Genomic DNA, 24,295 nt, shown 5'->3' on the forward strand with positions numbered 1-24,295 from the left:
TATGTGTATTTTTATATTCAGGAAGGTAGAGGTACCGACAATCCTAGCTGTGAGGCATGCATTAAGACTACAAGAACAGGTAACCATATTTCCCAAACCCTAATTTGGCATTCGCAATACGAGTGTAAAGGAGATGTATCAAGATGTAGATACTTAAATATAGAATATAGTGTGTGCCATTTAGGAGTAGGAGAACCTAAGTGCTTCAGTCCAGAGTATCAACCCCGTACAATTTGGTTGACTCTCAGGAATGGAGATCCTCAGGGGACCCTAATTAATAAGACGGTATTAGAATCCGTACATTCTTCGGGTGTTCTGCTATTTGATGCGTGTAAGGAGATATCAAGTGGTAGAAAGCCGTGGAATGTATGTGGGGATCTTAGATGGGAGAGGACGTATGGGTCTAACGATAAATATATTTGTCCCAGTAGTAAAAATAAGTACGTGAGTCCTAGATGCCCAAATAGAGATTATAACTTTTGCCCATATTGGTCTTGTGTGGGGTGGGCGACTTGGGGACAGACAGTAGACAAGGATATGATTGTGACTAAGTTGCCTACCAGTCCATATTGTAAGTCTATGGAATGCAATCCAGTCCATATACTTATAAATAACCCCGACAAGTTCTTAGATAAATATGGTAATTTATTTGGGTTTCAAATATATGGGACGGGTTTAGATCCTGGGACAGTATTGTTTATAGGGATAGAGACTGATACGGTATCCTCCCAAACTCATCAAGTATACCATTCCTTTTATGAAGAGATGAGCATAGATAATAAGATCCCCCATAATGCTAAAAACCTGTTCATTGATTTAGCCGAAAGTATTGCCGGTAGTCTTAATGTTACCAACTGCTTTGTGTGTGGAGGTACTAACATGGGAGACCAATGGCCTTGGGAAGCGAAGGAGGTAATGTCCGGTTCTGAGGCAGTTGACCAATTAATATCTACACAAGCCGATTATCATATGAGTATAAGAGGTAAATCTGAGTGGAGATTAAAGACCTCCATCATAGGTTATGTTTGCATAGCGAGGAAAGGAATGATGTATAATACTTCTGTAGGAGAATTAACTTGTCTAGGGCAAAAAGCTTATGATGATGATACAAAGAATACAACTTGGTGGTCGGCTTCAAATGTCTCAGAACCATCTAACCCGTTTGCTAGATACACCAATTTAAAGGATGTGTGGTTTGATTTATCCATCACATCTAACTGGAGAGCCCCGGCAAATTTGTACTGGATCTGTGGTAAGAAAGCCTATTCGGAGTTGCCACAGGACTGGGAAGGGGCATGTGTGTTGGGTATGCTCAAACCATCCTTCTTCTTGTTACCTATTGAAACAGGTGAGACTTTGGGTGTTAAAGTGTATGATGTGAATCATAGGAAGAAAAGGGGACCCATAGAGATAGGCACCTGGGAAGATAATGAATGGCCTCCCCAGCGTATTATAGATTACTATGGGCCAGCCATGTGGGCAGAGGATGGTACCTTTGGTTATAGAACCCCAATTTATATGCTCAACCGTATTATAAGATTACAGGCAGTGGTTGAGATCATTACTAACGAAACATCACAAGCGCTCAATCTTCTAGCGAAGCATAATACCAGGATGAGGACAGCAGTATACCAAAATAGATTAGCCTTGGATTACCTTTTGGCAGTAGAGGGAGGTGTATGTGGGAAGTTTAACCTGAGCAATTGCTGTCTTCAAATAGATGACGAAGGGCAAGCAATAGCTGAGCTTACTAGCCATATGGTTAAACTAGCGCATGTGCCTACTCAGGTATGGAAAGGGTATAATCCAAGTAGTTGGTTTGGTAGCTGGTATGAGTGGTTTGGAGGGCTTAAGGCAGTGGTAGGTGGAGTCCTACTGATCTTAATGTTGTGTCTACTCCTGCCGTGTCTTATACCCTTAGTAGTAAGGTCTGTGCAAAGCCTGATAGAAAATATAGCAGAAAGGAAGGCTGCTGCACAGATAATGGCTATATATAAATATAAGGCTCTAGATCAGGGAGAACCAATGCAGGAAGATGAGTGTTGAAGATTCACATCATAGATAAGTCTGGTCTGGTTCAAGGTAACTTGCGGTGTATGCAAACCAAGGTTAAGTGATGCCTCAAGTAATTGTAAAATATCAAGAGGCATCAAAGGGGGGAATGTGGTGGACTCTCGGTAAAAATAAATTTAGTAGGCCGAGATTACCACGTGGCATGTGTACGTGCATATGCTGACGTATCGATCAGTTGGTTGCACGAGGCAAGATACGATCAGTAGTGTACGGAGCATGTGCAAGAATACAGGATATAGTATTCCCCTCCTCCATTGTGCTGGACAGGCCATGCGGTCAAGCAGGAAGTTAATTCTTATTTGTATTGATTGGTCAAGAGAATGTGCGGGTGGAGCTTAATATGGGAGGAGTTATGTGCCTATATAAGGAGCCTGCACTATTGTCCGGGGCTCAGAACTTGCTGTATTTTGGTGACACTAGTCCCTCTGAGTCCCGATCGGTGATCCAATAAAGAATCTCTTCCTTCCTGAAGAAACCTGTGTCCATCTCTCTGTGCTTGGCTTCCGTCAGTTTCTCCGGTATCAAAAGGATAATGGCTGGCTACTAGTACTGTAGCACTGGCTAGTAGTCATGCAAGTTGCATATGTAATATACATATATGCATTGCAATTGTATGCACACTCACAGCCATATTTTTTAAAAAAAAATTAGATGTGAGCCCAAGGAGTTTTATATCAGAACCCTGCAACAAAGTTAACAAAACACAGGGAGAAGCACTGCAGCTGTACCAACAACCTCTAAAGAAGGATAACAGTTTATTTTTATTTTAAGTCAGAACAGCAGCAGCCTTTTGACATGCGTCCAGGAAGAGAGGTAGCAGACTGGCAAAAAAAGGATTTACTCAGACATAGAACAGCTGCAGCATCCTTCGGACGTCAGCCCAGTGAAGAGGTAGCAGTGGCAGACGGTCAGGTAGTCACTTTAATATTATCAGGTCCTTGCAACAAAGTTAATAAAACACTGCAGTGCTATAAAGGGAGAAGCACTTTAGCTAAACCCTACATCCAAAAATCCCTAAAGGGGGGTGTGGCGAAACCAGCTTCGCCACTGTGAACTAGAGAGGCCTGGCTGCTAGCCTCCTGCCCTGCGACTACGGCCCATGGACATATTGCTCTATAAACACTATATTTGGGCATGTAATAATTTATATTGCTGCTACTGGCCCTTTAAAATCATCTATGAACAGATTGGGACTTTTGGGACTACTGTCCCTTTAAGACTGTGAAGCATATTCTAGTGTACTGCCTGTAATATTGTATATGTATTCATGTGTTAAGTTTAACCTGGGTGATATGTATGCAGCATTCACCTGATTGTTCGGTAGAATCACTCCATTCATTATATTGAGTGAAACTACCGAACAACCAGACCACCCAGGAATAAGTGTGCCTCCAATTACAGTTTGCAACAATGTTGCAAATGGGTAATTGGCAATCCAGGTAATGTATTCTTTGTCCTCTGGGTGGCCGCCATTCGGGAAACAAACACGTGGCGGCGGCCATCTTAAACTACCGAACAGCGGTGTTTTGCCGTCGAGTGTCTGGAACTAAAATCGGACACTTGACTAGGCAAACACCGCTGAGACCTCCATACTTCCAGAAATTCGTATGGAAACTACCGAATGACCCGCCGTTCGGTAGAAAGAACCCCACAAACAAGGGAATTCATTCAAACCCTCTCCAGGCTCTATAACACAGGCAATTCGTCTGTTTCATTCACTTGTTTGTGACCGACCGCAGGGCCAAACTGCATGGAACTGTTTTCGGATACTTTACCCATGCGGTCGGTCAATACTTTAAAGTCCCATAACTCCCGAACCGTTTATCCGAATGGGCTGATTCTTGCATATGTTGTCCCCCTGAATAAGGGCTATCAGGGGATACCTGTTTTGGAGGTGTAGCCTATGTATTTGGGGTACATCCAGGAATTGGGGAAAAAGGTGTACGGTATAATTGTGTTAAGTGTTAATCTAAGGGGAGGAAATGTGTGGGAGGTACATCCATGTGATTGGTTAATTTCATCCTCCCCCTGGGAGTGTCCTGTATGTACTTGTTTGTAATAAAAGCCAGACTGGGTGTCCCAGTCTTGAGTTCTTGCTTAACCCTCAAAGCGATGTGTCGTCTCGGTCTTTGGGGGAATGGGATTGTATGCTGACTGCCAAGAGTGTAAGCCGATGTCTGCTTTTCTTGTTCAGCTGTTCCAGTGTTCGTGTGGTTCCAGTCGGGAGAATGGTGTTTGCAGTAGCTGCCTGTGCATCTGGAAAGGGGATTATCGCCTAAACTGGGTTTTATCCTCTTGTAAGTGAAACGGTCCGTTACAGGGGGTATTTGAATTCTGAAATCAGAACAGCAGCCTTTGGATGTAATCCCATGGAAAGAGGTGGCACACTAGCAGAAAGGAGATTCACTCAGAATCAGAACAGCGGGAGCAGCAGCCTTTGGACATGAGCCCAGGGAAGAGGTATCAATAGCAGACAATTGGGAAGTCACTTTAATATGAGGTTCATGCAAAAAAACTCAACTGAACACTGCTCCTAACAACCTTTAAGGGCGATAGCAGACATCCCAACATGCAAAAATGCATTTCATGGAGGTGGCTGCACAAGCTACTGCATCACCCCCCCCCCCCACACACACACACACGCGCTCACCCCCCCACCCGCTCTGCCACCCCCGTGCTCACTCCCCCCCACCCTCCCTCACAGACAGACACTCACAGAGATACACGTACTGGCACATTCACACACTCTGGCACACACTCAGATACATACTGGCACTCAGACAAACACTGGCACTCAGATAGACACAATGACACATACACTCAGATGCATATTGGCACTCAGGCACACACATACACTCAGATACACAATCTGACACATACACTCAGATACACGCACTGACACACAGGTACACAAACTGGCACATACACTCAGATACACACTGACACATACACATATTGACATGCACACAAGTAATTCTTTATGGATTTGCAGCATCCCTCCTGTTAGCTTACCTTTGTGTCCAGGAGGGTGGCTTGCAGCAGCTCACTCCAGCCCTTTCCTCAACCTGCTTCCATCCTGCTCTCTTCTGCTGCCTCCTCCTTACTGTCCTCCTGGATGGGAAGCTCTCTGTGCAGCAGGGAGGAAGTAGCTGTCACTTCCTCCCTGCCGACTGATATCACAGGGGCCCGGTCAGCTCTTAAAGGGTCAGCACCCAACTGGCCCCTATTTAACAAGTAGTGTTAGGGGGGCACAGATCATACACAATATAGATTAGAGGGATTTCCCGCTTTGGTGCACTTGTCTATGTTCGGGGAAATTTACCCGAAGGGAGATATACGCACCAGAGCAGGGAATCCCTCTAATATATGTTTGGGAAAAATTCCATGCACAAAGAACAGCTCTCTAACATGGGGAATCCCTTGAATCCGCACGCTAAAGAGCTTGTCGTAAGTGTGAGCCGTCGTAAAGTGAGGACCACCTGCAGTTTATGTGGTGGTTCATAAGCGGTTCACCCAATCAACCCAACTTCAGACGACTTGCAATTTGTAACAAAATGAATCTCCAAGTTTACAAATTTCCAGGGGCAAAGGACAGAGCTTGCTACAGTGAATGCAAGGTAGCTAAGATAGAAGCACCCTGTTGTAGGACAAAAAGGTGTAGATTTTTTTCATTTAAATCTATTTTTCACACATCACAAATACATATTTGTTAAATTTACAGGATAAACAGGATAAGTAAGCATAATATTAATAAAGGACAGTTTCCATTTAATACATCTTACCATTTACATGCTGTTCAGTTGCCACTAGTGGGAAGCTATCTATATTCCCCACATAACATGCCATTGATGCAATTTTTTCTCAGTTGATTCTTACCCTCCAAACTTCTCTGCAATATCTTTTTTCGTAGCTCTTCCATATGATTTTGGCATAGTTCTAGAGCGGGGCAGATCAGTTTTTCGCTCTGGACGTTCTTTCCCCTTTGATATTTCTTTATTTGGTGAACGTGAAGCTGGAATCTTGTCTTTTACATCACTGTCAAATGAGAAAGTGGGGATGTTCTATAACAAAATAAACAATTCTTATAGGCTTACAGTATATTTCTAGTTTTTTTTAATCTTTAATGTTTTAAAGTGTACCCTGAAGAAGTCCCCCTATTGGGTGAAACGCGTTGGATCTTTCTTTTTATGGACTTTAAAATACCCTGTTTTATCTTTGTTTTATTTCCTGCTGCTGAAGTTGGTTACCCCGACCTACTACGCTGCTATTGAGTTCCACGTGACGTGGAGATATGCTCACGACTTTCATCTTGTCTGTAAGTGCAATCTAATAAAATGTATTTGTATTTAAATGTTACATCACTATGTGTGGCCTTTTTCCTCCACATATTTAAGGATTCCTATAATCTGAAAGCCACCATCCTCTCTATCCGTTTAACCCCTGGTGGGGTGAGAAGCCTGATTCATCTTTTGTTTGTGAGTTTTCTACCCTACATCAGCAATTTTGTATTCAAATACTGTATTACGCTATGTTATGTTTATTATTATTGTAGATCTGCCAAGAATCCGTTTTTCCTGAATTATATTTTCCAGGTTGTTTTGAATATATTTATTACCTGTTATGTATTACATTTATATATGTGTATATGTATATGTATGTATATATATATATATATATATATATATATATATATATAAACCAATGGAAAGAGTGCACTCGAAAGGTCTTCATATGAAATATATAATCAATTTATTGTGCCAAAATTCAAAGACATACAAGTCGACGTTTCAGTCCCCGTAGGACTTTTATCAACTTGATAAAAGTCCTACGGGGACTGAAACGTCGACTTGTATGTCTTTAAATTTTGGCACAATAAATTGATTATATATTTCATATGAAGACCTTTCGAGTGCACTCTTTCCATTGGTTTATATTGAAGGCTGAGGCAGCACCGAGGCAAGTACAAGACCGGCACACTGAGTGCGGGACATTTGCAGTTTATATATATATATATATATATATGCATATATATATATAGTTTGTATGTTGTATTTTTGTGATATTGTATCCTATTGTAACAATGCAATGTTATGTGGACCTAGGAGATACTTGAAAACAAGAGAAATCTCAATGTATCCATCCTGGTGAAATATTTTATAAATAAATAAATAATACTGTGTTTTAAACATACTTCTGCTGAGAAGTATTTTAAAAACACAGTATCAGGCTGACATTAGGACGAAGCTACCAAATACTGGCAATTACAACTGTACGCAAACATTTTCAGGATTGAGGTCCCAGGGGTGTCCACAGGGTGGGCAGAGGGGTAGGGGAGGCATGGATGGTTTCCAGCAAGGGCAGGGACACAGACATGACAATTATTTCCCTCGCCCTCAAATGTACACTGGGGACCCACCTGAAACCCAACTCCTCTCTATTAGGCATGTGCAAGGGGAAAATTTTCGGATCGGTTCGGCATTCCAAAATTCGGGACTTTCGCAATTCGGGACTTCGGCAATTCGGCACTTCGGCACTTCAACACTTCGGAACTTCGGCAACTTCAGAACTTTGGCACTTCAGAACTTCTGCACTTCGACATTTCGGAAATTCAGCACTTTGGAATTTTGGAACTTTGGCATTTCTAGACTTCAGGACTTCTCTTGCAGCTGCTTAGTAGATAACTCCCTAATTCCCACGGTATTAGGGAGTTATCTACCAAAAGGCTAAAAAGGCATAAATTGGTCTTTCAACCAAATGTATTAACACTAAGGGGCATGTCTAGTAAACAGTGAGCAGTGAGCAGGACCAATTGCCCCCCCCCCAGCCACCACCCCTGAGCGGCAGGTGGAGGCCCTAAAGCAAAATGATGGGGGGGACCTATTGTCCTTCCCCCTGGCCCCCACCCGGCGGTGGGTGGGGGCCCTACAGTAAAATAAGGGGGGACTAAAGTCCTCCCCCATGGCCCCCATACCTGAGCAGTGGGTGGGGGCCCTAAATACTAATAAGGTGGGAACCTAATGTACTCTCCCCTGGTGCCCACCCCTGAGCGGCGGGTGGGGGCCCTACATTAAAATAAGGGGGGGACCTAATGTCCTCCTCCCAGGCCCCCACCCCTGAGCAGCGGGTTGGGGCCCTAAATTGGAATAAGGAGGGTGCCCTAACGTCCTCCCACCACCCGCCGCTCAGGGGTGGGGGTCAGGGGGGAGGACATTAGTATTTAGGGCCTCCACCCGCCACTTAGGGGTGGGAGCCAGGGGGAGGACATTAGGTCCCCCCTTATTAGTATTTAGGGCCCCCACCCACCGCTCAGGAGTGGGTGCCAGGGGGGAGGACATTAGGTCCCCCCCTTATTCCAATTTAGGGCCCCCACCCGCCGCTCAGGGGTGGGGGCCAGAGGGGAGGACGTTAGGTCCCCCCTCTTATTAGTATTTAGGGCCCCCACCCACCGCTAAGGGGTGGGGGCCAGAGGGGAGGACATTAGGTCCCCACCCTTATTATAATTTAGGGCCCCAACCCACCACTCAGGGGTGGGGGCCAGGAGGGAGGACATTAGGTCCCCCCCTATTCTGATATAGGGCCCCCACCTGCCGCTCAGGGGTGGGGGCCGGGGGGGCAATAGGTCCCCCTTTTAGTTTAAAAGCCCCCACTCGCGCGTCACGGGTGGGTGCTCGGGAGGGGGGACCTTTTTTTTTTTTAACAGTGAGCAGCCACAGGCTGTTCACTGTTTAATAGACATGCCCCTGCTCACGGTATAGCGAGTAGGGGCATAATTTACTAATACTAAGTAATCTTTACTTAGTATTCGTAAATTTGGCTGAAAGACCAATTTAGGTCTTTCAGCCTTTTAGTAGATAGCTCCCTAATATCGTGGGAATTAGGGAGTTATCTACTTATTCATTCCTGTCATTACACAGATTGGCTAAGTAACTTACATTTTATATGAATGTATGTTACTTGATTGTTGTAAGTGTTGCAAATGCTTACAGCTGAATCCTGGCTATGTTTGTATACTTTTTATTTAAAATTGTATACAATGTAACATTCTTCTTCTTTCACTGGGTAAGTATATTAGTACTCAGGCAATACTGTGCTTCGGAACTTCGGCACTTTGACACTTCGGAACTTCGCCAACTTCGGCACTTCAACAATTCGGCACTTTGGCAATTCGGACATTCGGAAGTAACCGAATGTCCGAATTGCCCGAAATTCGTCAGAATTCATATTCGGACCGAAACGAATTGCACATGTCTACTCTATATACGCTTGTCTAACCACCTCTCTAGATGGGGGAAATGTGTATTTTTGTTTAGTGGAGACTAAACAACATGTACTTTGACAGATCCAAACACTCTTATATCTACTATTAAGACTGTTTTGAGAATTGAGGGAAAGCCCGATATTTATCCTATATTTATATGATAAAATGTAAGGGTAGACCCCCTAAATAAACCACTCATCCCTTGTAGTGATTGGACAGCCTATTCACCTTTTAAATAGAGAGATTCTGAGTAAACTGAGAGCCACAACAGAAGTTAGTACTAACAGCATGTATCTTTCTCTTGACACATTTATTAAACAGATAAGCACCCTTTTTTACATTTACTGTTGCAGCACATGACCTTTCAGACTTACTATCTGCTGTGTTTTCTTGGCTATGGGTAAATAGTACAACTGACGTGAGTCTGTTTCGTTGGAATCCTATGTGATTTCCTCAGTCACATAGCACTGTGACAATACTCGTTAGGTGCAGTCAGCAGAGATTGGTGATATTTGATAAGCTGTGATTGTGTCGTTTTTAACTTACGTATAATAAATATGTGCTATGGTGTTAGCACAAGCATCCTGCACTTTTGCTTTTGGTATTTATTTTGTTTTATTAGATACATATTTTGGTGCGTATTAGAGCTGGATCCCTTTATCTGGGAACGTGAAGACTTTCATTACTATTCCAGGCGTTTGTGGGTCAAATATATACATTATGCATTTATTGGTACTCTTAGTACGACACTATCATTGTGCTGTATGTTTCTTTTTAGGATTGGCAGTAATCTCTTTCTTCTCCCATTTGTAATAGCTATTTGTGGGGATTTGGGGAAGTCCCAGAGGAAGCAATTCATATTGGAAAGAATTCCCATTGATTTTTCATGTTTGATTCACGTTTGATTTCATATCCTGTACAGATATATATTGATATATCAAGGAGCTGGTAGAGTTCCAAAAAGATCCCTCTAAAGACTATCTTTTTGCAGTCCAAGGGAAGGGATGAATTCAGACTAATATCTACAGAATGCTTCAGCTCCATTTCCAAGCAGGCACTGGACATCACACACCACATTACCAAGCACAATATGCTTAAGGGATAGGTTTATGGGATATAAGCAAAATGATATTGAGGGCAAGAACGGGTCTGGTGATCTCTTTAACCACCTTTTCGATTTTCTCCCTACTGCTAGTTTGTTATGTACTATGATCCTAAGTATTATTGGTGTTCTAGTATGCTGTATAATGCTTTGGTGCTGCATATAATGTATCCTGAGCTTAATATCTCGCTTTAGAGGAATGTTTAAATGCTTCTAAAGGAATGAGTGATCATACTAACCTATTGCCTCTAATGTATTCTGCTCACCCCTTTTCCTAAAGGGGCTTATGAACTTGAAGTTATTTTACAACTCCCTGTTTAAAAATTCTGCCATTCAGTTTTTTTCATATTAACACTAACCTGTCCGTATCCAAGTAGCATTTTGTCCTAAGGTTGGCCAAGAGATTTCTAATAGGATATGGTCACAACAGAACCCTAACACACAGTGTTTTCCTATTAACACTAACTTGTCCTTATCCAAGTTGCACTGTGTCCTAAGGTTGGCCCAGAGATTTCTAATAGTCACTAACAGAATCCTAACACACAGTGCATCGTAGTTAGCTGTGTATGGGGCCAGTCAGCTTGCCCATAATGACCCCTGTCCACCACCAAAAGTACCTTCAACGAGGACTGTGCATCAGAACTGGCGGAAGGAGCAATGGACATTTGGATATGCTTCACAGGACATTAAATATGAATATAATTAAAACAATGAAATACACTTTTTTTCAAAGGTATTTTTATAATATATTTCCAGAGCTAGTGCAGCTAAAAAAATAGATTTCTTTATTTGTCCTAATGTTTTTCACATAATTTTTCACGTATCTAGGAATCCAATCAGTTTTGAGCAAATATAGGTTGAAAAATACAAGGGAGGAACTTCTTTGCAAACATCCCTATCCTGAGACCAAAGTTTAATTGTGATTCAAGGGTCCTAGGACCGCCTTGAAGCACGTGGTAGGCCTTACTGAGCGGGAGCCCTCCGATATCGCAGAGTTAGCTTGCTGTTCCGCCTCCCTCCTGAGCAGTTTGCTGCAGGATTGCGGTGGTGGGGTGTAGTGGCTGACTTACTGTGAGGCTGTTTGGATGGTGTATACCGCTGGTCTCTCCGCTGCTCCATCAGTGCAGATTGTGTGCGCTCATGGATCATCCTTCAGAAGTTCTGGAAGATGGCATCCAGATGAAGAAGGGTATTTGCAAGAGAGCTGTTGTGAGCATCTTGGGATGCTAGTTCCTCACAAGGGAAGTCTGCATCTTGAAAGCAGAACCCCGCGAAATGTAGTGGGCCACAGCACGAGGCAATGTGAAGAGTAGGTGGTCCCCAACAGCACAGTGAGACCGGGTTAACCCCCGCTGGTCCGGGGGGGGGGGGGGGAGGATAGGAGCACAGCCCGAGTAGGTTGGCAAACTGGAGCACAAGGAGATCGGCCGCCTCAGTCTATTTTAGAATGGATATTTTGAGTAATTTTAGAGGCATGCCCATAATGTATAAGTCGCTAAGTTTTGTTTTAGTGTCACTTTATCAGCCATTTTTCACTATCTGTCTCTCTACACAAACTTGCATCAAGGTCAGATGCTGAAGAAATAGTCAAATAGATACTGGAATAGGTGTGTAGTGGGTGTCCAGGAGGAACACAATGTGTTCTATAGTAATGTAAACCTTATAAATTGAGTATGTTGCCACAGCAATTAGATGCCTGAGGTAGCTTCCGAAAGCTATTACTGGGATCCCTCACATATGAGGTATGCAACAATCCAATCCAATCCCAAAGCAAAATAACTTTAAACTTTAACTGTTGGTGGTGCATACGATCTAATTTGTATGTCTATGAAAATAATTGTTTTTGTTCAGCAACACTGCTATCATCAACTAGAACCCTCAGCATGTTAAAAAAAAAAGGCTTTTTTTTACCCAAAATGAATATTAAGGAATATTGATTATTATGTCTGTTTGTATTTCCGTCTGTCTGTCTATATAGAAAAATATCCTCAAGTGGCATGCACTATATGTAAGATATCCAAATAATGAAGTTTGGACTACACATTTAAGTTGATAAGCACTCACAAACATACTAGTTTGGCACACTAGTTTTTTTCCAGAGCAATGAGACACTACAGGATGGCAAATGTCCCCTATTCTCACACAAAGTCAAACACAAGGCCCTACACCACTGGATCCCTCTCATGTGTCTTCATGGGCTTACACGGGATTCTGAATACGTAGTCATGAGTATATGTTATTTTATTTGTTCTTAACCACTTAAGGACAACAGTGCATGGCATTGTGCTTCATGCACTAGAGTTATATCCTTGCTGGTACCAAGAAGTCTTAGGTATACTTAGATACCTGGGGGTCCACTTTGTCAGCTGGGGTGCTGCACATAGACCTTTAAAACATTTAAATACTGTATAGCGCATAGCCACGGTACTTCTGAGTCTGTCCCCAGCCTGCCAGCAATTAAAAAAAAAAAGGGAGCTTTAGGTAGTTTTGACACACAATTAGTGGCCCCTGACTGACAGATGAGCTATGTGCAGCTCTCTAAATGAGTGTGGCATATAATAATAATAATAATAACAATAACGTATTTAACCAAGAACAGTACATTCAGATTAGTCTGGTATTCAGGTATGTCCTGGGGATGTTACTTTTGCCCAACATCCAGGGTTTGTTACGATTACCCAATTTAATAGTACTCATTTTATCTACCTCGGAAGGATGAAGGGCTGAGTAAAACCTGCTGGGATTTAAACCTACGACCCCCCCAGGGGTTGAACAGATATTGATGATGCACTAACTCACTGAGCTATCTCATTGTAGCCCTTAAAATGAATTAGCATACCGCAGCAGGGCGCGACCGGTAATTTTACCTGTACCTGGTAGATCTCCTGGGTCTCAAAAGACCCTTGTGAGGTCTCCCTGCTAAGTGATTAGTGCTGGGCTTTCCAGCTGCTCAGCACTGATCACTGTTCCAGGAGAGGGAGATTCCCCTCTCACACTGTGATCACACTGTAGAGAGGGCTCACATAGCCCTTTGTACTGTGAAATCCCTCTTTTGATGTCAGTACCGATGTCAACCGAGGGAATCCCTGAGGTGGCATGTTTTAGGGGCAGAATTAAGACTAGGATTAAGATTATGGCTTGGATTATTGATAGGATTATGGTTCTTTTATGGGTTGGTTTAAGGGTTGGATTAGGGACAGGATTAGGGGGGAAAAGTATAAATATGTGGTATCATTGTAATTGAAAACATTAGCAAAATACAAATATGAGATGGAAGTGGTACACGTGTGGTCTGTGAAAATCCACATAATAAAACATGTGTGAACTTACCCCCCCCCCCCCCCACACACACACACGCTAAACAAATACTATTTTGACATAGGTTTGTGATTAAATAGTTAAATGAAAAGTGTTCTAAGGGAATGTACTTTCTACAAATATATACTGTTCCGTAGCAGCGTTGGATTCTGTGGTTTTGTAATGCTAACATACTAAATTTGGCAAAGTTTTAGCTTTAAAGGACCACTATAGGCACCCAGAGCACTACAGCTTAATGAAGTGGTCTGGGTGCCAGGTCCATCTAGGATTAACCCTGCCTGCTGTAAACATAGCAGTTTCAGAGAAACTGCTATGTTTACAAATGGGTTAATCCATTTGACAGCCGCTAGAGGCGCTTCCGCGCTTCTCACTTTGATTTTCACAGTGAGAAGACGCCAGCGTCCATAGGAAAGCATTGAGAATCTTTCCTATGGACTGGCTGAATGTGCGCGCGGCTCTTGCCATGCATGCGCATTCAGCCGATGACGGCCAAAGGAGGTGGAGAGTCCCCAGCGCCGAGGGAGCCCGGCGCTGGAGAAAGGTGAGTTTTTAACCCCCTTCCTCCCCCTTCAGCCCGGCGGGAGTGGGACCCTGAGGGTGGGGGCACCCTCAGGGCACTATAGTGCCAGGAAAACGAGTTTGTTTTCCTGGCACTATAGTGGTCCTTTAACCCCTTAAGGACCGGACTTTTTTTGCGATGTTGTACATTTGCGACCAGGCATCTTTTTGACACTTTTGTGGTGTTTGTGTTTAGCTGTAATTTTCCGCTCTCTCATTTACTGTTCCCATACAAATTATATATTGTTTTTTTCAGGACAAAAGGGGCTTTCTTTACATACCATTATTTATATAATCTCATGTAATTTAATTTTAAAAAAATGAAAAAATATGATGAAAAATTTAAAAAAATACACGTTTTTTGAATTTTAAGTGAAAAATCTTTTACTCATCTACAAAAGCGAATGAAAAAAACTGCTAAATAGATTCAAAATGTTGTCCTGAGTTCAAAAATACCCAGTGTTTACATGCTTTTTGCTATTTTTTTGCATGTTATAGGGCTATAAGTACAAGTAGGATATTGCGGTTTCAAAACATAAATTTTTAAAATGTATCAATAGTGACATTGTAACACTATTATCTGTCATAAATTGCTAAATAACACCCCACATGTACATATTTTTTTTAAAAGTAGACAACCCAGGGTATTCAATATGGGGTATGTCCAGACTTTTTTAGTAGCCACTTAGTCGCAAACACTGGCCAAAGTTAGCGTTCATATTTGTTTGTGTGTGAAAAAAGTAAAAAACTAAATTGAACGCTAATTTTGGCCAGTGTTTGTGACCAAGTGGTTACTAAAAAAGACTGGACATACCCCATTTGCAATACCTTGGGTTGTCTTCTTTTGCAAATGGTATGCCATCATGGGGGTAATTCTCATTCCTGGGCTACCATACTCTCTCAAAGGCAACGTAGCCAACCTGGCCATTTTCAATGTAAAAATATTTGACCCATATATTTGACCCTGTAACTTTCAAAAACGCTATAAAACCTGTACATGGGGGGTCCTGTTCTACTCAGGAGACTTTGCTGAACACAAATATTAGTGTTTCAAAACTGGAAAATGTATCACAACAATTATATCATCAGTAAAAGTGCTGTTTGTGTGTGAAAAATGCAAAAAAAGTCACTTTCACTGACAATATCATCGCTGTGATATGTTTTACTGTTTTGAATCACTAATATTTGTGTTCAGCGAAGTCTCCCGAGTAAAACAGTACCCCCCATGTACAGGTTTTAGGGTGTCGTAGAACGTTACAGGGTAAAATACAGTGATAGCAAATTAAATTCTCTGGACTTTCGGACTGGGTTGGCAGGCAGGTCCCTTAAATTGCAATCAATAAAATAACTTAATTATGTAAAAATATTACATAAATACGCATGTAGAATTTAAATATATATGCATATTTATATATTTGAAGTCTACGTGTATATTTATATAATTATTTATGTAATTTTGTATATGGACATATGAATAGTTCGCATTCTTTTTATTTATTTATATATACATAGATATATATACAATTTCATTCTAAGTGTATTTTGATATAAATATATATTAATATCAAAATACAGTTAGAATAACATTTCGTATAGATATAATTTTTTTTTTAATTTTTATTATTATTTTTAATTTTTTTAATTTAATTTAAATTATTTATTATTCGTATTTTATAATAATATATATATACAATATATATAGTTATTATATATATTATATATATACGTGTGTAAATTAATTATAAGTGTATTTTTATATTAATATATGTACATATTAATATAAAAATACACTTAGCATGACATTATATATATGATATATAGACATATATTATATACCGTATTTATCGGCGTATAACACGCACCGGCGTATAACACGCACCTCATTTTTAGAAAGAAATTCCAGGAAATTTCCCCCCCCCATAGTATTCCCCCCCCTCATCCCATAGTATTCCCCCCTCATCCCATAGTGTTCCCCCCCTCCCCTCCCATAGTATTCTCCCCCTCCCCTCCCATAGTATTCTCCCCCCCTCCCCTCCCATAGTATTCTCCTCCCCTCCCCTCCCCTCCCATAGTATTCTCCTCCCCATCCCCTCCCCTCCCATAGTATTCTCCCCCCCTCCCCTCCCCTCCCATAGTAATCTCCCCCCCTCCCCTCCCCTCCCCTCGTATTCTCCCCCCTCCCCTCACATAGTATTCTCCCCCCTCCCCTCCCATAGTATTTTCCCCCTCCCCTCCCATAGTATTTTCCCCCTCCCCTCCCATAGTATTCTCCCCCCCTCCCCTCCCATAGTATTCTCCCCCCCTCCCATAGTGTACTTCCCCTCCCATAGTGTACTTCCCCCTCCCCTCCCCTCCCATAGTGTACTTCCCCACCTCCCTTCCCCTCCCATAGTGTACTTCCCCCTCCCCTCCCCTCCCATAGTGTACTTCCCCCCTCCCCTCCCATAGTGTACTTCCCCCCCCTCCCCTCCCATAGTGTACTTCCCCCCCTCCCCTCCCATAGTGTACTTCCCCCCCTCCCCTCCCATAGTGTACTTCCCCCCCCCTCCCCTCCCATAGTGTACTTCCCCCCCCTCCCCTCCCATAGTGTACTTCCCCTCCCATAATTACTTACCTGTCCTGAAGCGTGGGCCGGCTTCACAGCTTGCACCGCGGTACAGGAACTTTAATTTCATGTTCCGGTTTCTGGCGGGACTGAAAGGAAGTGTGCACACTATTGTGCACACTTCCTTTCAGTCCCGCCGGAAACCGGAACATGAAATTAAAGTTCCTGTACCGCGGTGCAAGCTGTGAAGCCGGCCCACGCTTCAGGACAGGTAAGTAATTATGGGATATCGGCGTATAACACGCACCCACGATTTTCCCCCTATTTTCAGGGGAAAAAAGTGCGTGTTATACGCCGATAAATACGGTAGGTATAATATATGTCTATATATCATATATATACACATATATAATAATATTTTTTTATTATTAACTTTCACTTTAATTTTTTTTTTGATTTTACAGCAGCAGGGAGACTGCCTGTCAGCACAGACAGTCCCCCTGCAGGCAGAGACTAGGACAACTATTGTGACCATGTGGTCGCCCTGTTGGGCGATCACATGGCCACAGGGGTCCTAAACCGCCATGGGGAGACTGTCTGTTCTTTTTTTTAATAGTTTATTCCTATTTAATATTGTGTAATATATACATATAGAATATCAAAATAAAGCCCTATTCACAAATGTGTCACATCTCAAATTAACCTTGGTCCTTAGCTGTTAATTGAATACATTGTTTTAAGAAAATAAAAACATTTTCCACTATTTTCTCATGGTATGCACTTGGCACCTAGTCGTAGTTTTATTTTTGGGTATTACCTGTTTGTCTCATTACTTGCACTCCCACTTTCCTTATTCTCATCTAAAGTCTGTTTAGTTCCATCTTCTTTGCTTTGAGTTTCACCATCTGTACTCTCTCTTCCCTCTTTGCTTTCAGTTTTCCCATCACTGCTCTCAGTTTCCTTATCTTTGCAAGACTGATCTTCTTCTATATCTTTTTCAGGTGTTTTCTCATGTGTTTCTACATCCACTGCAGAGGCCACTTTGTTATTCGTGGATTTCTCATCGTCTGTCTTGTCTTCTTCTATTGAGCTTGTGTCTTTGTCTGTTATTTGTGTTGTCTCATTATTTGATGGCGGTGTCTCCTCAACTTCTGGAGAAGTTTCTTCCTTAATTTCCACTTTATCATCAATAGCATCTCCTGTGCCTTTGTGTACTAAACTAACAGTATCACAGTGTTCCAAAGGCTTACCTTCATGAACAGGGACATCTTTCATGCTTACATCCTCCTCTTTTAACTTCTTCTCCTCATTCTCATTGGATTGTAAGCCGCTATCATCAGTCTCTAAATCTTGCATTGCTGAGGGATGTAATTGCTCCTCCACCATGGTTTAATGTGAAAATTGGCTTTATAAACACACACCTCGTAAAGTGCTAGGCAGTCTCTCTACAGTCTTCTCTCTTGCAGTTTTTTCCTCTCCTGCTTATCACTGTGCAGGGTGGGTGACTATTTTTATTCTGGATTAGCTGGTATTATGCATCCTCCTTGGCTCCCCCACCCCCTGCCAGCTGTCACCTTGAAGCTCTGTCCCTGAAAAGCTAAAAACAACCCTGTGTTATGTCACTTGTCACAGTGCCTACTGTCCCTATGTCCACTATGTTTTCACATATACTTCAATCAGGGTCGTCTTTAAAATTGATTTGGCCCTGGGCAAGAATTTGATGGGGCTCCCTGACATGCAATCACGCTCTCCACTTCCCAACACAGTAGCGGAACCATTTTCCCATGCTTGCAGAGTCGTATTTAGCACTGAGTTGTGTTTGTGTGTTTGAATGAATGCATGTTTGTGTATGGAGTATGTTTGTGTAAATGTAGGGGTGTGTTTGTATTTGAATGCAAGCATGCATCTATGTGTAGTTTTTTTTTGCTTGTTTTTTTAAATGCTGGGGTGTGTTTATATATATTTTTGGTGTTTATGTATTGTTGACGTTTCAATGCAGGAGTATGTTTGTATGTAGTGTTGAAGGTTGAATGCAGGGGTGCACTTGTGTGTAGTGTTGGCGATTTGAATGATGAGATTTATGCACATGTACACAGAGATTGCCACACACTGAAACACATGCAGATACACAGACATAAACACTGACACTCACACTAACACACATGCAGATACAGACAGGCACAGATACACACACTAACACATACAGACACACAGACACACAACCTGACACACATACATAGACATATATACAAACACTGACACATATGGATACTCAGACACACTGATGCATATACTGACACACATGCATACACAGATAAAAACACTGACTATATACAGATGCACACACAGATATACAGACGCAGGTACACACTGACAACATACAAATACATACAATGATAATGTACAGATACACACACTGACACACATACAGACACGCAGATACACAACCTGACACACATGCAGATACACAGACATAAACACTGACACTCACACTAACACACATGCAGATACAGACAGGCACAGATACACACACTAACACATACAGACACACAGACACACAACCTGACACACATACATAGACATATATACAAACACTGACACATATGGATACTCAGACACACTGATGCATATACTGACACACATGCATACACAGATAAAAACACTGACTATATACAGATGCACACACAGATATACAGACGCAGGTACACACACTGACAACATACACATACATACAATGATAATGTACAGATACACACACTGACACACATACAGACACGCAGATACACAACCTGACACACATGCAGATACACACAGACCACATAGAGAAACATAGATATACTAAATACAGATACACCGATATACATACTGACAACAGAGATACACACTGACAGACATACTGATACACACACAGACACCCTGACAGACATACTCACACACAAACACAGACATACTGACACACATGCACAGTTTACATTTTTACACACTGACAGACATCCTGACACACACAGAGACATACTGACACACACAAAGGCCCTGACAGACATACTGACACACGCACAGACATAGTGACACACGCACAGACATATTGACACACGCACAGACATAGTGACACACAGACATAGTGACACACACACAGACACCCTGACAGACATACTGACACACACAGACATACTAAGACACACATACTGACACATACAGACACCCGGACAGACATACTCACACACATACTAAGACACACACAGATATACTGACACACACAGACAGACATACGAAGACACACACACAGAAATGGTGACACACACACACAGACACCCTGACAGACATACTCACACACATACACACATACTAAGACACACAGACATACTGACAAACACAGACACACTGACAGACATAGTGACACACACAGAAATGGTGACACACACACAGACACCCTGACAGACATACTCACACACATACACACATAGTAAGACACACACACACACACACACATGCAACGTTTACATTTATAAAGCCACCCTCCAGCCTACCTTATGGGTTCCCTGGGGTCCAGTGGCAGGCTGAGGTTGTTGGGAGTGTGAGGCTCCTGCACTCCAGCTCCCTCCTGACGGCCTCCTCCTCCTCCATCCCGCGCGGCTTCGTTCTATCTGGGAGGAAGTGACTCACAGCAGTCACTTCCTCCCAGCCTGCTGCGGTAAAACAAGGGGGCCCGGTCGCGCTGTTAAAGGGCCACAGCGCACGACCGGGCCCTTTTAGTGTGTGGGCTCCAGGGGGCAAATAAAAAATAAAAATTGGCGGACAGCGGGGCCCACGGGGTAGCTGCTTTGGGCCCTCCAGGAGTGAGTGGGCCTGGGGCAGCTGCCCCGTTTGCCCCGTTTTAAAGACGGCCGTGACTTCAATACTTAAATCACAGCTGTTAGGGCCAGGGTATCGTGGTGACTCTATTATACATGGGGGTGGAAGGGGGGGTGCACAAAGATAACACAGTCAAAACTAGGGGAGCACTAATCATTTCCACCACTATATTATATAAGCAGGGGTCACAGGGCTGCAGTGGGTGTAGAGGAGGGTTAGGGGCTTTAGTGGGTGCAGGGGGATAGCAGCTGTAGTGGGTGCAGGGGAGGGATAGTGGCTGTAATGGATGCAATGGGTAATTGAGACTTTAGTAGGTACTGTAATGGGGTTTAGGGGGTAGGCAGATAGGGGCTAAAGAAGGGAAAATAGACTGTAGTGAGTATAGGGGAGATATTGGCTGTAGTGGATGCAGGTGAGATAGGGGCTATAGGGGATGATATAGGCTGTACTAGGTGCACCCCTTACTTTCTTTCTATCATCCCAGTTTGCTGTGTCCCGGGTGCTCCAGTCTGGCATCCTGCCAAGAGAGTGGATGGATTATTGGGAGGGGCTGGGAATGACCCAGCTGTCATGGTCTATATTGGTTAGAGGAAGAAGAAGGACCTTAAATAATTAATTCAGAGAATTAGGTAGCAAACTTAAGTATTTTCTGACATATTACCTGTGCCATGTGCTACAGTGGAGAGGCAGCAGGAGATTAGAGAGATCTATATGTGGCTGAAGTTTTGGTTTTTGATAGAAGCATTTAAATATATAAAGGGAATCAACACAGTAAATGAGGAGAGTATATTTAAAAGAAGGAAAATTAGAGGGGCAAAGGTTTAAAAATAATATCAGGAAGTATTACTTTACTGAAAGGGTAGTGGATGCATGGAATAGCCTTCCAGCTGAAGTGGTGGAGGTAAACATAGTGAATGCGTTTAGGCATGCGTGGGATAGTCATAAGGCTATCCTAGCTATAAGAGACTAATGAAAGTAGTTAGGAAATTGGGCAGACTAGATGGACCGAATGGCTCTTACCCGCCGTCACATTCTTTGTCTCTAAATGATCTGGGGGCATTTAGTGGTCAATGTGAATTCAAAGAGAATTTCAGGTTTAAGGTTAGAATATGAAACTAGAAAAAAATCTCTAGTTCAGCTAAGTTTTAAGTTTGGCTACTTAGTTCTTAAATCTCAAAGTAACTGTGAATTCCTACTTTAGTAAATAACCCTGTTAAAGTAAATTTAACCCCTTAAGGACACATGACATGTGTGACATGTCATGATTCCCTTTTATTCCAGAAGTTTGGTCCTTAAGGGGTTAAAGACAACTGAGTCGTTCATGAGAAAGGTTTAAACGAGTTATAGGTGATGTTCAATGTTTTTTGTTCTGTTGTGTAAAAGATTTATGGAGAAATTCTAAGCTACTATATTAACAGCTATAATTGTAGTTATTAGGTTTTGACATACATATGTACATACTCATGGTGCATAATTTGAGTTTATTTAATGTATATCTGCTTGATGGCAACAGAATACCATTTTCATTAATTATTATTATTAAAATAGAATTACTTAGTATAGATTTCTGCTGAATACTTGCTCTTCCTGAAAGAACCTTTTTACATTGGGAAGACAGGTTTACTTGCAGAATTCATCTTTAGAGATGACCTTTGCTAATCCAGATAGCTCTTAGGGAACCTGGGCACTTTGCCTAAAGGGAAATCCTTCCTAAATGATGTAAGGGAAAGGAATTTACCTGCAGCATGAATTTTAAAAAGTGTGTGGCAATCTATAAAGTATATGGCAATTCAGACAGTGATGGAGAAAGGATTTTTTCAGTGAAGAAAGATAAGAAAGATACGTTTTCAGGGTTTGCCACAAAACTAGGAATTTTTGGGCATCGACCATGGAATTGCATATAATATAAAATACTGGAACTGCAAAAAATCGTCTGTTTTGACTTAAAATGTGCAATTACCTATTACATTTCTGACAGTTTATGGTGTAATGAATGACCCTGAAGATGTGTTAGAAGGAAGAAAAATGGGAATCATAGAGAATGTGTATGAGAGTGACAGAAATGAGGGATGAATGTGACAGAATTGTGTATCAGTAATACTCATTTATGTGATTATATGGCACATTCAATACATGAAAATAGTTTTTTTATGAATTGTTCCAGTACAGAGTGTAGCATAAAAATAATGACACAGTAAGTAATATCAGCCCAATAGTTTAGTATAACAGCCTAACAGCCTGGATTTAAATGTGAAATGCCGGTTCTGCTGCACGGAGGGATAATCCACTTAACGGTATATTTCAGTGGGAGTATCCCTCTCGTGCAGCAGTGCCTGATGGGAGAAATGCTCCAAATGTTAAGTCCCCCATGTAGTCCCTTACTGTATTACCCCTGCTATGTCAGTAAGGAAACCCCTTGCATGGGGACTTGCATAAATACTGGAAGCTGTGAATAAAGACCTCAGTTGACTCCCAGAACTGTGTTTCGTCCGGTTACTGGGGGATTTGGGATATTGCCTTACTTTTCAGCGCTGACTGTGGATTTACCTTTAATACCAGCGGAGATCGTGGGATTTAATATTGCCGCTCCGCTACACAGCCTAATATATAGTAAGGATACCGTACTCTCACAGTGAAAACCAGGTGCATCAAAGACCGGGTTGGCAAAACCCAATTTAGTAGATAACAATAGAAAGTACCAACGGACAAGACCCCCACGCCTCTGGCCTAGATAGCATGCAGCGCACCACGACCCACACCAGAAGATAAGTAGAGCTGTCTCACGGGTGCTCAACCCCAGACGTGGTCCCCCACCTAGATGCCCTTAACCAGCACTACCCTGTGTGCCTGGCACTGTTGATTCCGAGGGGGCGTCCCCGGGGCCGCCTATGTACTCGCATGCCTGCGCATATTGGTAACTGTATATTCATGCATTCACGGTCTTGTTTAATCATGCTGTATGCTTCTCCATGTTCGACCAAACGCCACGTATGTCGTGCTGATATGCTACTGCCACTTGCCTGTCTGTCCCGGTGTCTCCCCCCCCCCCCCCGCTCGATGGCAACCCACTATCCCGACTGCGAGACCACAGAGAACGCATCCCCCCCCCCTCTCGGCGTGGCCATGATGCCCTGGGAAGCACCCCCGTCCCCTTCTGTAGGACCTGACGGGAGTGGCCCCCCCCCCCGGTCCCCGTAACCCCGCATTCCCAGCAAGATGTTTGACATGTGCTAGACTGATTAGATAGCCCACCGACCGGCTCCACAGTAGATCCCGAACTGCGACGCTTAGCCGACCGCCCTGACCGTTCCCATCCCCAAACCCATTCTCATAAACGTTAGTTGACGTACCAACCACCCCGTGCCGTGGGCCAAGGGAGAGCGGACCCGGTCTCTCAAGACGGACTGCACCCGCCAGACTTCCTTGTCCCCCAGCAACCGACCCACCTGTATATTAGGTCACCCTCACACGACCTAGGGCCACAGTTGCCTAATCCCTTGAGCCCGTACCGGGCTACCACCCTATCCTAACTACCCCCCCCCTCCGCCCCCCCCTCTATCCTCTCCTACCCTTTCCCCTCTCTACCTCC

At 42.8% G+C, this 24,295-nt stretch overlaps 1 protein-coding gene across 1 annotated transcript in view; it reads right to left on the minus strand.

Moving 5' to 3' along the window:
• SMTNL1 (smoothelin like 1) overlaps positions 1–18,370 on the minus strand; it is a 37,034-nt gene extending 18,664 nt beyond the window's left edge. The window contains exons 1-2 of the mRNA XM_063434822.1: positions 17,672–18,370; positions 5,950–6,108 (exon numbers count right to left, since the gene is read on the minus strand). Of these exons, the coding sequence (XP_063290892.1) occupies positions 5,950–6,108; positions 17,672–18,240 (728 nt within the window). The 5' untranslated portion in view covers positions 18,241–18,370. The remainder of the gene's footprint in view (positions 1–5,949; positions 6,109–17,671) is intronic.
• Positions 18,371–24,295: the final 5,925 nt, after the last annotated feature.

This window comes from Pelobates fuscus, chromosome 10, assembly GCF_036172605.1.
Source record: "Pelobates fuscus isolate aPelFus1 chromosome 10, aPelFus1.pri, whole genome shotgun sequence".
NCBI classification, from domain to species: domain Eukaryota; kingdom Metazoa; phylum Chordata; class Amphibia; order Anura; family Pelobatidae; genus Pelobates; species Pelobates fuscus.